Source organism: Nicotiana tomentosiformis, chromosome 1, assembly GCF_000390325.3.
Source record: "Nicotiana tomentosiformis chromosome 1, ASM39032v3, whole genome shotgun sequence".
NCBI lineage: Eukaryota > Viridiplantae > Streptophyta > Magnoliopsida > Solanales > Solanaceae > Nicotiana > Nicotiana tomentosiformis.
This window is the reverse complement of record NC_090812.1, coordinates 40,907,413-40,920,921: the sequence shown is the minus strand read 5'-3', so window position 1 is coordinate 40,920,921 and position 13,509 is coordinate 40,907,413. Positions and strand designations below refer to the sequence as shown.

Sequence of the window (13,509 nt, the reverse complement as noted above, 5' to 3'; positions counted from 1 at the left end):
TTAATGAAGAATATTTCACGGTATTAAATAACATAGCCGTTGCAGAGAATTTTGGCATTCATGGCATGCCGTTATATATCCATCAATGACCCCCATTATTGTCGTTTAAAAGGGGCTTGATCCTAGGACCTTATTCCCTATGTATAGCTATAAATAGTGGCTTCAACAACCATTGTAACACACGAAAATTCCGACAAACTTATACTACACACTGTTCCAAGCTGAATAATACTTTATTTTGTGTCAATATTATTCTTATTGCTACCTTTGGAAGCCTTGCTCCCGGAACCAGGTTGTCTGTTATTTTATCTCGATTTCAATGCTAAGTCTAGTATTTTATTTTATTTATTTATTATTTTGGGATCAATCGATTCGTTTATCTATAAATCACGCTATAAATTCAATTGTACCGTTTCACGGGTAAATAATAAAACTAACAGATTTTCATATATCTTATGCAGTATTTTATGAGGAGATTCATATCAGAGCAGACACCGCATTAGCAATGTGAATTTGTATCTGTAACAAAGTTATATCTTCGAAAAATTACTGGTAATGTAGAGTTTTGTACCGACAAATACCCTTTGTATCCTCTTATAAGTTACTACTAGTATTATTCATCTTTTGATTGTCATATAGAAACAAAATCGAGTTCTCAACAAAAACTCATATATTTTCTAGCAATAAGAAAACAATTACATATGTTTTCCATGTTTGATTCATTTAAAGAATTAAATCTCTTAAATGATTCTAATTAAATCTCTTAAATGATTCTATACACGTTACATGTTACTAATAGATACGGAATGAGTTCAAGGGGTTACAATTTTCTCGATCAAATGAAAAGGATTCAAACTATGGGCGTGTTTGGTATGAAGGAAAATGTTTCCAATTTTCTCGTGTTTGGTTGGCTTAATTGTTTTGAAAAATATTTTTCTCATAAACTCATTTTCCTCCAATTGGAGAAAATGTTTTCTCTATCAAAAGAAGGAAAGATATTTTTCAAAACTCTTTTCAACCTTCTCCACCATATTCTCCATCCCCACCAACCCACCCCAGCCCAAATCACCCCTACCCACCCGCCCCAACCCCTTACCCCCCACACCTCACCTACTCCCACCCAGCCCAACCTTGCCCACCACTAATTCTAAATTGAATTATTATAAATAGTACTTTCTTTTCATGTTGTAGATAGAGTATTTTTTTTATTTCAACAAAATGAGTATATTCTTTTCATGATATAGTAAAAGTAATTTTCTTTCATTTCAACAAAATGAGTATTTCATGATGTAGAAAAAAGTGTTTTCTTTCATTTCAACAAACTAAGTATTTTCTTTTTCTTTAAATAGAAAAATATTTTTTTTTCCAACAAAATGAGTACTTTCTTTTCATGATTTAAAAAAAGTATTTTCTTTCAGTTTAACAAAACTAGTATTTTCTCTTCACGATGTAGAAAAAATATTTTCTTTCATTTCAACAAATTAATTTCTGAAATAGAAAAAGTATTTTTTTTTCCAACAAAATGAGTACTTCCTTTTCATAATATAGAAAAAGTATTTTCTTTCATTTCAACAAACTAATTCCTGAAATAGAAAAAGTATTTTTTTTTAACAAAACCAGTACTTTCTTTTCATGATATAGAAAAAGAATTTTCTTTCATTTCAACAAAAATAGTACTTTCTTTTCGTGATGTATAAAAAGTATTTTCTTTCATTTCAACAAACTAAGTATTTTCTTTTCCTGATGTAGAAAAAATATTTTCTTTCATTTTAATAGAACGAGTACTTTCTTTTCGTGATGTAGAATAAGTATTTTCTTTCATTTTAACAAACTGAATATTTTCTTTTCATGATGTAGAAAAAGTATTTTCCTTCATTCAACAAAATGAGTAATTTCTTTTCAAGTGGTAGAAAGGATACTTTCTTTTTCTACAAAATAAATATTTTTTTTAATTTATCGAACTCAAATTTCAATGTTATTCTTGTGTGAAAAAGTAAAGTAGCACATTAGTTCCTTTAAATTTGTGTGAATTGTGAAAAGAATAATTAAATTCTTGAAAAAAAAAGGGGGGGAGGGGGGGAGGGGAGAGTACAGGAACATAGGAATTTTGGGAAAGGTGGGTTGAGGAGAGTAAAATAAAAAATTATTTTCATAAAAATATTTTATACTCTCTAACCAAACACTAAAAAAAAAAATTTCACAAAAAGTTTTTCACTCACCAACCAGACAAGGGAAAATAAATAATAAAACAACTCATTTTTCATACCAAACGCACCTTGTATGTCCAAAATCAAGTTAATCAGATACCCTTTATTCCCGTCGTACTATCTAACAAGTAACATGTAGTGCTCTAGAGGAGAATCCGATCACTTGGCCCTCGTTATATACACACGAAAGAGAATATAAAAGAATTGGATGCGCAAAATTTAATAGGGAAGCTTATAAGATTCATCGTAGAGTCAGTTCTCTCTTTTACCTTTATATAAGCTTGTTTAACTGGCCGGGTTGATCCATTTTCGGATTGGCCTAGGTCGGTTGTAACCCGGACCGATCCGGACCGGTAGTTAGGGGGCGGGCTAGGTTAGAGAGGTTGGTCTATTTAAAAAAATCCGATTAACCGGACCGGTCAAATCCGGTCAACGAAAAATACTGTTGAACCGGTTAACCGGACCGGTTCAACGACTATAAATCTGATTTTTTTTATAAAAAAAAGTCATATGACCGTTGTCCTTCAAATTTGACCGTTGCCCAACAGATATTTTGTAAGAATAACCCTTTTTGGGCAATAATTTTTAAAAAATAATATTTTTAGTAATTACTTATTTAACCCTTTGAAAAACTATAAATACACCCCCTCCCCCCCCCCCCCCCTCTTCATTTCTACACTCATCTCTCATTTCTCAAACTCAAATTCTCAATTCAAGTTAAATCATGCCCCGTGATTCTAGAGTGCGCTCATATGTTTGGGAACACTTTGAAGTGGTAGAAGAAAATGAAAAGGTTCACAAAGTAAAGTGCAAGAACTGTGGTCGAGTCTTAAATCTTCGTCGAAAGTGGGAGGGCATAGGCTGTGTTAAGGAGGCATATGAAGAATTGTCTTGAGCATTCTCCAAAAATTCGTATTTAAGATTTTAAGTTGATTTTGAGACAATTTGTATTATTTTAAAAGTATTAGACGTATTATGCTTAATGTTTTAGTTTGTTAGATTAATTTGAAGTATTATTATGCAATGATAAGTACAAGTTTGAACTTTAATTTGAAGTATTAAATGTAAACTTTAATTTGCAAGTTTGAACTTGAAAATTATAAGTGCAATTTTTTTTCCATCTTCATTGTATTCTATTATCTTAAATTTTTAATGAAATATTCAAAATTTCAATATAAAGATTTTAAAGCCTTTGCATCATTTTATTCAAACACTCTTTTTATAATATTGTTTATTTGTTTTATATTTTTACTTTATATTAATATAAATTATGATAGTTATACAAAATACAAAAAAAATAAAAAATAATAACACTAACCCGGCCCGGCCCCTTGGACACATAACCCTTCCGGTTCATTTTTTACCCGAATGGACCCGGACTCGTTGAGCCCGATATTGAAAAATCCGTAACCGGCCCGGATTTGAAACCGACCGGTCACCTTTTTTCCCAACTCGGCCCGATCCGGCCCACCCGTTAAACACTCGTATCTTTATATCTTTGCTACACAAATGAGTGTACATATACCTATTGTCAGGGGTAGAGCAGTATACATGTTACTGAGTTCGGCCAAAGCAATATATATGTTACGGGTTCGATCAAAATTTGGTCTAAACTTATGTATTTATCTTAAAAATTTATTGAATATGTAAAAATTCTAAATTTAAAAGAACTAGAATATCAAACTCAGTTAACTTTAAATCGTATCTGCACCTCTGCCTGTTGTGCGCTCTTCTTTTAATGCTTGCATGATTGCGTTTGCATCTCCTGTTTTTGCTTGTTTGCTCCATGACACTGCTCATCTCGTATCTGTCCTAATAGGTGCGTGCTAATAGGCATTAATTTGACACTCCAATTTTCTATACTATCTTCCTTATTTTATTTTTTCGAACATATAGCTGCATAAGATAATAAACATGGGGTGCATATATGTGTATTATATATCTATATCCGATCTATTATTCAGTTATTTTATTCTCATCTCTTTACTTTATTCTTGTCTCTTTTAATTTTTGTAAGTGGAACTATCTAGGGACGAACCTAGAGCATTGAATATGGGTTCCTGAAAACCCAATAACTCTTGCGTAAATTTTGTATTTATATTAATAAATTACTAAATATTTATAAATATATAACTGTGAACTCAGTTATTATTGCATATTAATTTGAATTTACGGTAGGAACTCATAAACCTTATATCCTAGATCCGCCTCTGGAACTATCTCGCTTATCTGTGATTGCTCAATCTCAACCATCATCTTGTGTTTAGGGATGACATCATCATAATGAAGAATGATTCCACTGAGGTGTAAACATTATTCCACGGAATAAATTAATTAGAATCTAGTGAGTTAATAACATTGTAAAAGCTAAACATGTGACGGACTAGCGGCTAAATTACTTGAACTATTAGTGGTGTAATAAGTAGCTAGGTAGATCATGAATTAGTGGTCAATAAGTAAGTTAATTAAAGTAGTAGACAAGTTGTAGTCTAAGCGATTTCAAGAGTTACACAAGGAAATAATTGATATTTTTCTCACAATTATAACTACTAAAATGTAAGATCATGCGTCTTCATGCTCCAACACAAAAGTAATGCGCCCCAATTTTCAACTGTTTTAGATAACAACACATGATCAAAATAGTCCATCAAAATTTTGAATTAAAAAAATAGTCCATAGTTTCTCTAATTGGACACTAGTCTTTAGTCATCTCGTGGAACTTCCAACCAAAGCACTTTACAAAAAAAGTCGTCATCTAGTTCTAGAAACACCAATAACATGTACACATCTTTAGAGCTCTCGTGTGGCTCGTAATTATATAAAACGAATAATCACCTTTTCAAGAGTCATCCTTGTCTGCGCACGTGGGAATTGGGATTTATCAAAATAGTATCTTTGTTATATTGTTCATTGTACAATGTACATAGTTGTCTATTTGTTAACCATAGCTTTACGGGTCTCCCAAGTATCTCTCTAATAGAATCTTCTTAAACCCTAACTTCCTCCTTGCTTCCTATTTTTCAATCAAGACTTTATATTTTCCAATCCCTTTTCTCCTTTTGTCTTATCTTTTCCCTTTTTTCTTCATTATCCCCTTCCAAGAAGCAGCCCTTTCGTACCTAAAATTTTCCCTATCCGTACCTATTTATACCTCTCATCAACAAATTCCATTTCCTACTCACTTCAACTTAATACTCCCTTCCCTGCTTGTTGAATTTTATAATTTCCACCTTCCAAATTAGCTATATCACGTGAAATAATTAGTTAGTATATATACGTTACTAGTAGTATTTAGTACAGAGATATGGATTATGGGGGGGTGATGAAGTGCAAGAAGGTCAAGAAACAAAGGAGGAGATCAGATGACCATAATTCTAAGAAGTCAAATATCAAAGTTGTGTATATTTCTACTCCCATGAAAGTAAAGACTAGTGCGTCAAGATTTAGGGCACTTGTCCAAGAACTCACTGGGCCAGACTCCGATATAGCACGAATTATGGAGAGTAATGGCGCAACAGAGTTTGAAGATCATAACGGACATGGCAATAATGAACTTCGTGAACTGCTAAAGTCTTCGTCACCATCACCATCACCGTCGTCGTCTTTGCTGCAAGCAAAGTCTAATTCATCGTCTGTGAGCTCAGAGTCTAATTATTTTACGGAACCTAATTTTGAGGATTTATTATTTAGCAGCCAGATGGAAGAGCAGTTCCTTGCTTTATTGGCTTCTGCTAATTCTGAGATTGACGTTCTTGGAAGCTATGATGCATTATAGATTTCTTATGTTTGTTTTTCTTTTAAATTATTGGATGGACGATAGACTATGTAGAGGTGTATATATATGTAAGGATATATTTTTTTACAGAACCGATATTCTTTAGATAGTATGGTATAATTTTTTTTGAATTATTGGGAGGAGATTTAGGAGACTTTAGGAGTTGGAAAGATTTAGAAAACCTTTTATTATGACAAAAATAATATTAGCACGGTTTCAATATTCAATATCAATCAATTAAGATGAATAATGTACTATTTTTCAATAGTCAAAATCAACTCCAAAGCCCTTTAACTAGTAGTAGTAATCAGTAAAAATCCACTAACTTTTAAACCCGAGCCACTTTAATTCTGACTAATCTATCGGCTTAAAATTTTGGAAAATTGGTCAATATACCTGTCTATATATAAAATGACTTAATTTTATTCTTCGTTATATTTTAAGGTCATTTATGTCCTTATTGTTAGTAAATTGTCCAACATATCTCCAACCGACCAACCTAAAATACAACAAGAGCTAATTTCAAATCATAGCCAAAGCACAAGGGTAATATTTGGATCCTTAATTTCCCAAAGTATTTTGACATTTGGACTCCACTACAATCACGTTGGAGAAAGATCAAATACTTCAACTAAATACTAGATAAATTATATTAACAATAAATGTATAAAAAGGTCCAACTGTATAACATATGAATAAATTAAAATATTTTGTATTGGTAGAATTGCCGTAGGTGGTTAAATTTGAACCTTTTGTGCCAAATATCACTATGATTTTTTGTGCGTGAAGTCTAAAGGGGTAAATATATGATAGTTCTTCTTTGTATGATTACGGTATAATGTGGATCTTTAATCCTAAAACAAGAGCTTCTTTTTGCCAAACGTCATTATGTAAAATATTAAATGATGTGCGTACCCGTACATTCATAGAGGCTATCAAAGTTGCTTATCATAAGTATAACATTATTAACATGCTTGTCCATCATTTGTGCATCATATTAGATTGAGATCATTGTCCATAATCATGTATCTTAGGTGATGGCTTCTTCATTTTCAACACCAAACTTAGTCGTATATATTGAAACTGAGTAAGTACCTTTTAATTAATTCTAATGCAACATGGTACAATAGATCTATGATATCGTGTTGAGTTTAGCTTTTTTATAATCGCGTGTGCCGCGTGGTGCATTAAACACTTTCACAGTGTCGAAACACCATTTTAGCCTTCCTTTGGTTTTTTTCTTCAACCAACTACATATCGATCGTATTATTAGATGACTTATAAATCCATGTTTCAAGTTTTAGATATGTTTTTATACATTGGGCCGGGGTACTACACATTCTTCCAAATTTGTCCTAACGTTCACACAACCTTTAATTTTGTATTTTGTTAGTTATAACCTTCGAGGTTGGATCGAGACATATATATTGATGTTTGGCTATAATTCCATATTTTAGTACATTATTTACCTTACATTTTAGGTGTTTTAATGTTAAATTATACTTTATTTGCGCGTAATGGAGTCTATTTTATGTGTATGTACATTTGAGATGAAATTAGAGCAAAAGGAATATTTAAAGTATAAAGCGTGCTCGAAAACAGTTGGAAAGAAGAAAGAAAGAATTGAGCAGCGGAAAAATGAACAAGCTGGCGAAGCAAGCTATTGAGCTCGCGTGGAAGCAGGCGACGCGAGGGGCAGGACGAGGTTGAGCGCGCGGAATGTCTCGCGTCGCACAGTCTAAGGCGAGTTGTATCTCGCCTTTTTACCTCGCGAGGCACGGTCCATAGCGAGCCTGATCCAGATTTTGAAGGCTTATTTCGTCTCCTTGTTGGACTTGGACTTGGGCTATGTCGTTTAGGTCTTTTCCTACACATATAAATAGATATTAAACACCACTTTTGAAGGAGTTTTTTTTTTTGGCGACCAAAGGCAAGAATAGCTCGTGGAACAACTTTTGGGGGAAAGAATCATCGAGTTCTACATTCCTTCATCTTTTCTTTGTAATTTAATTATGCAAAATACTTGGAAAATTGTTACTATAAGTATGAGTAGCTAAACTTCTAATCTAGGATTTTGATGGAACCTATTAGAGAATGATTTTTCTGTTACATTTAATATAGATTTGCTGTAGCTTTTTTTTTATTTTTTCAACTACGTTTATATTGTGGTTGGTTGAAGAGCTCTCAATCGACTGTGCCTATTTAGTATGTATTACTCGGAAGAGAATGCATATTTAGGTATTTGTTGAACAACATCACTCCTAACATATGTGAGTGATCAATACGGAGTGTTTAAAGATGGGATTAGAAGTAACGAAACCTTGGTGCGATCCGAGTGAGCCGTAACTTAGTGCCAGCTAGCGTAGTTCGGAAGAATATATTTAGTAAATTGTGATAGTTACTCGGGAGAGAATTACGACACTCAAATCGCTCATGATCGGTAGAGAAAACTTAGGCAAATTTATAAGAAACGTAGCGGAAAGGAGTCCGACAATAGGAAAAATCAAAACCTTAGATCATTCCAAATCTTGTCTACAACATGTTCGTAGTAATTACTGCATTTCCATTACTTGGTCTTTAGTTAGTAAACATACAATTCATTATTTAATATTTCTGAAGATTGATTAAGTGAATTTACGCGAATCTAGTATCTGTGCTTAGTAGGTTAATTTCCTGTAGGATTCGACTCCGCACTTGTAAACCGGATTATATTTGCAACGATTACTTAGTCCTTTTTATAAGGCATAGTTGGACGTGATCAAATTTTAGCGTCGTTGCCGGGGAATTAACGGTGTTATTAATTGCAGCTAAAAGAAGTGCTAGAATTCTTAGTGTAGTCAATTTTCTTCATTTTAAACTAAATACATTAAAATTCTAACGTTTGTAGATTTGAGTGTTACAGGTGCATGCCTAGAAACTCCTCAAGAACTGGTGAATTATTTGAAGCATTATCAGATCCTAAGAAAGTTTTCAAGGCACTGAATCGTGCAAACAAGAAGGACAAACAACAACAGAACAAATCGAACCAGACATGGATGACGTAATAGAAAATCCAAACAACAGAAATAATGTGAATGACCCGAACAATTAGGGTGTGGCACCTCTTGTGCCAGATGCAGCCTTGTATGATTGGGCATAACCCACCGCCAAAAATCTGGCAACCGCAATTGTAGTCCCTCATATACAAGCGGAATCATTTCAAATCACAAACAACATGCTATATTAGTTACAGAACAAGGGATTGTTCTCAGGGTCTTACATTGAAGATCCTCAGCAGCATCTGAAAAATTTCCTGTCGATATGTGTCATGCAAAGGCAACCTAATGTGATACCGAAAGCAATAAAGTTGTTATTGTTTCCATTCTCGGTGACGGGAGAAGCTCAGACTTGGCTAAATTCACTCCCCATAAACTCCATCACTACTTGGGAGGAACTAGTCAAGCAATTTTTGAACAAGTTCTACCCACCCAATAAGACTGCCAAACAAGTTGATGAGATATTGAGCTTCAGGCAGAGACCAACAGAAACACTACAAGAAACGTGGGAGAGGTTCAAGGGTAGGCTGGTTAAGTGTCCACATCATGGCATTTCAGATCAGATGTTGGGGCAAAGATTCTACATGGGATTGACAGACAGCTTAAATACCAATGTTGATGCTTTAGCAGGTGGAGCATTTTTGAGCAAATCATTCAGAGAATGCAAGATCCTACTTGATAAAATGGCTCAAAACTCAGGATGGATGACAAGAGACTCTACGATCACTTATGTCGTTCACTCAGTGGCTTTGGACCCAAACAACTCCATAGCCAAAAATATGGCCACTCTGATGACGCAAATGAGTATCCTCACCAAAAAGATCGATGAATCAGGCCAGAAGCAGCAGGTACACATAGTTGACGCGACTAATGGGGGCTTATGTACACTGTGCATTAACCAACCATATGTATGCCATGTGGCCAACTATGGAGGACAGAGGCAAGGTGGTCAGAATTGGGTGCAACAGAATCAGCAATATAGACCGGCACAGCAGCAGTTCAATAATAGAAGCAATCCTGGAGTTATGCGACCACATGGTCAAGTTGTGCCTTACCAAAGGCAACGGGGATACAATCAGCAAAATCAGCAGCCAGCTTATCAACAGCCTCAACAACAACAGATAGTGCGACAAGATGATAGGTTGTTTGAAATTAAAGGAATGCTGCAACAACTCATTGGGGCCAGCAGAAAAATGGAAGAAAAGGTCCACCAGATGCAAGAAAAGGCGCACCAGATGCATGAAAAGTTAGTATCGCATGACTCGGCTATCAAAGGCATTGAGATTCAACAAGGGCAGATATCGATGACTCTGAATAATCGTCCCCAAAGGATGTTACTTGCGGACACCCATGTCAATCCAAAAGAGTAGGGTCCGAAGTAGCTTATGGCGGTGAGTCTAATAAATGGTAGAGACCTAGATCTAGAGCAAGAAATTGCTCGCAAAACCCGACCAACTAAAACACTTGTGCCAGTACCCATTGAGGTAGATGGTTAAACCGGGTTAACTGAGGTAATGATACAACATACACAAGAGAGCACAAGCAAGGAAAAAGAGGTTGCGAAAGAGACTGGGGTAGTGTAAGAAACAACAGTAGAAGTAGTGCCCGAGCAGGATAAAACTCAAATCACAGGAAGGAAGCGACCTCTAGCACCATTTCCACAGAGATTGGCCAAATATCAGAAGGATGAGCAGTATAAGAAATTCATGGAGATGTTGAAACAAAATCCAGGTGAACATTCCACTGATTGACGCCTTGAGGGAGATGCCTAGGTATGCCAAAATGATGAAGGATTTGATGTCTCGTAAGTTCAACTTTCAAAACTTGGCCACTGTTACACTAACCCAGACCTATAGTGCTGTCGTGACGAGACTCGTAGCTGAGAAGTTGTCAGGCCCAGGGAGTTTCACAATCCCATGCACAATAGGCAGCTATGCTTTTGCTAAAGCATTATGTGATTTGGGGGCAAGCATAAACTTTATGCACTTGGCTATCTACAAAAGGTTAGGCATTGGAAGAGAAAGACCCACATCCATGTTACTACAGCTAGCTGACCGGACAGTGAAGAGGCCATCAGGTATCCTTGATGATGTACTAGTGCAGGTTGGAAAGTTTGTATTTCCAGTAGATTTTGTCATTCTGGACTGCCGGGTTGACGAGGAGATTCCCATAATTTTGGGAAGACCATTCTTGAACACTGAGAGAGCACTGATTAATTGTGAAATTGGAGAGCTAAAAATGAGACTGAATGATGAAGAGATAACATTCAATATGCAGAAGTCTATGCGGCGACTAAGTGAATTTGCTAACTGCTCTCTAATAGAAGTTGTGGATGTAATTTTGGAGGAGGAAGATGAGACTCTGAACGCTAAAGACCCTCTAGCAGCATGTCTCATGAACTTAGAAGAAGTAAATGGAGAGGACTTGGCGGAGTAGGTACTGGCTCTTGAAGGCCAAGTGTTCTGGAAAAGAGAGCTTGAATTTGAGTCATTGCACTTAGAAGAAAGAAAGACTCTTCCAACTAACCATCAATCGAAGAGCCACCATACTTAGAACTGAAACCGCTACCATCTCACCTCAGGTATGCTTTCTTAGGACCTAACTCAACTTTACATGTTATTATCTCATCGGGTTTACTAGATGTGCAGGCAGAACAACTTTTGCAGGAACTAATAGAGTGCAAAACTGCAATTGGTTGGACCATTGCAGACAGTAAGAGTATCAGCACGGCCTTCTATATGCATAAGATTTTATTGGAAGATGGACACAAGCCTTCCAGAGAACATCAAAGAAGGCTGAACCCCAACATAAAAGAAGTTGTGAAAAAAGAGGTGATAAAGTGGTTAGATGTGGGGATCATTTTTCCCATCTCCGACAGCAATTGGATTAGCCCAGTTCAATATGTGCCAAAGAAAGGTGGAATGACTGTGATACAAAATGAGAACAACAAGCTGATCTCAACAAGAACAGTCACGGGATGGCGAATTTGTATGGACTACAGAAGATTGAATAAGGCCACCCGAAAAGACCATTTTCCCTTGCCGTTCATTGATCAGATGTTAGATAGATTGGCTGGGAGGTCCCATTATTGCTTTCTGGATGGATACTCGGGGTATAATCAGATCTCTATTGCCCCGGAAGATAGAGAGAAAACATCATTAACCTGTTCATATGGCGTTTACGCTTTCCGAAAAATGCTGTTTAGCCTATGCAATGCACCCGCCACATTTCAAAAGTGCATAATGGCCATCTTCATAGATATGGTAGAAGACATAATGGATGTCTTCATGGATAATTTATCAATGGTGGGAGACTCATTCGATGATTGCCTAAAGAATCTAAAAAGAGTGCTGAAAAGATGTGTGGAGACTAATCTTGTGCTCAACTGGGAAAAGTGCCATTGCATGGTACGAGAAGGTATAGTCTTGGGGCACCTAGTGTCAAGTAAGGGCATTGAGGTGGATCGTGCAAAGGTTGATGTGATAGAAAAGCTACCACCACCCACGTCCGTCAAAGCAATAAAAAGTTTCCTTAGCCACGCCGGTTTCTACAGAGGGTTTATAAAAGATTTCTCCAAAATTGCTAACCCCTTGTGTAAACTGCTTAAAAAAGATCACCCTTTTGTGTTTTCTGATGAAGCAGGGTAGCGTTTGAGGAGTTGAAGAACAAACTGGTGACTGCACCAATCATAGTGGCCCCCGACTGGGGACAACCTTTCGAGCTGATGTGTGATGCAAGTGACTATGCTGTGGGAGCAGTTCTTGGGCAACGAAAAGATAAATTCATGCATCCGATATACTACGCAAGTAGAACCTTGAGCGGTGCCCAACTAAATTACACAGTGACATAGAAGGAGATACTAGCTATGGTGTTCGCATTTGATAAATTCAGGTCATACCTGATAGGCTCAAAGGTAATTGTTTACACTGACCATGCTGCCCTAAGGTACCTAATTGAGAAGAATGAGTCAAAGTCGCGCCTAATTCGATGGGTGCTACTGCTACAAGAGTTCGACTTGGAAATTCGAGACCGAAAGGGAATAGGAAACCAAGTTGCTGATCATTTGTCCAGGCTTAAAGGAGCAAAAAAGAAGGTTGAGGTGGAGGAGATCATGGAGACTTTCCCAGATGAACAACTTTTAGCAACGAGCCTCGAGGCTACACCATGGTATGCAAATATTGCAAATTACCTAATAAGCGGTATTGTTCCCTATGACTTGTCTTCTGTGCAAAAGAAAAAGTTTTTTCGTGATTGTCGCATGTATTTCTGGGATGAACCATATTTGTTTAGGATTTGTCTTGATAACATGATCCGGAGATGCATTCCCGAGATAGATCAATCTTCTATTTTGCAGGCATGTCATGTTTCACAGTATGGAGGAAATTTTGGAGGTGTAAAGACAGCTGCTAAAGTGTTGGAGTCAGGTTTTTATTGGTCGACGCTGTTTAAAGTTGCACACTTCTGGGTGAAAAGTTATGATGAGTGCCAATGG

The 13,509-nt window shown here is 36.2% G+C and overlaps 1 protein-coding gene and 1 non-coding gene across 2 annotated transcripts; one reads left to right on the top strand and one right to left on the bottom strand.

Annotated features, from left to right (window-relative positions):
* Nucleotides 1-5,511: 5,511 nt before the first annotated feature.
* Nucleotides 5,512-5,982, top strand: LOC104090267 (sigma factor binding protein 1, chloroplastic-like). The gene has a single exon (XM_009595329.1). The coding sequence runs from the start codon at nt 5,512-5,514 to the stop codon at nt 5,980-5,982; it is 471 nt and encodes a 156-aa protein (XP_009593624.1).
* A 3,481-nt stretch (nt 5,983-9,463) lies between these two features.
* LOC117275267 (small nucleolar RNA R71) lies at nt 9,464-9,570 on the bottom strand. Its single transcript, XR_004505431.1, has one exon. It is a non-coding gene; the product is annotated as a small nucleolar RNA R71 (small nucleolar RNA).
* Nucleotides 9,571-13,509: the final 3,939 nt, after the last annotated feature.

Coding starts and splice junctions, on each gene's coding strand:
- LOC104090267 (XM_009595329.1), top strand. CDS start 5,512: ATGGATTATGGGGGGGTGATGAAGTGCAAGAAGGTCAAGAAACAAAGG.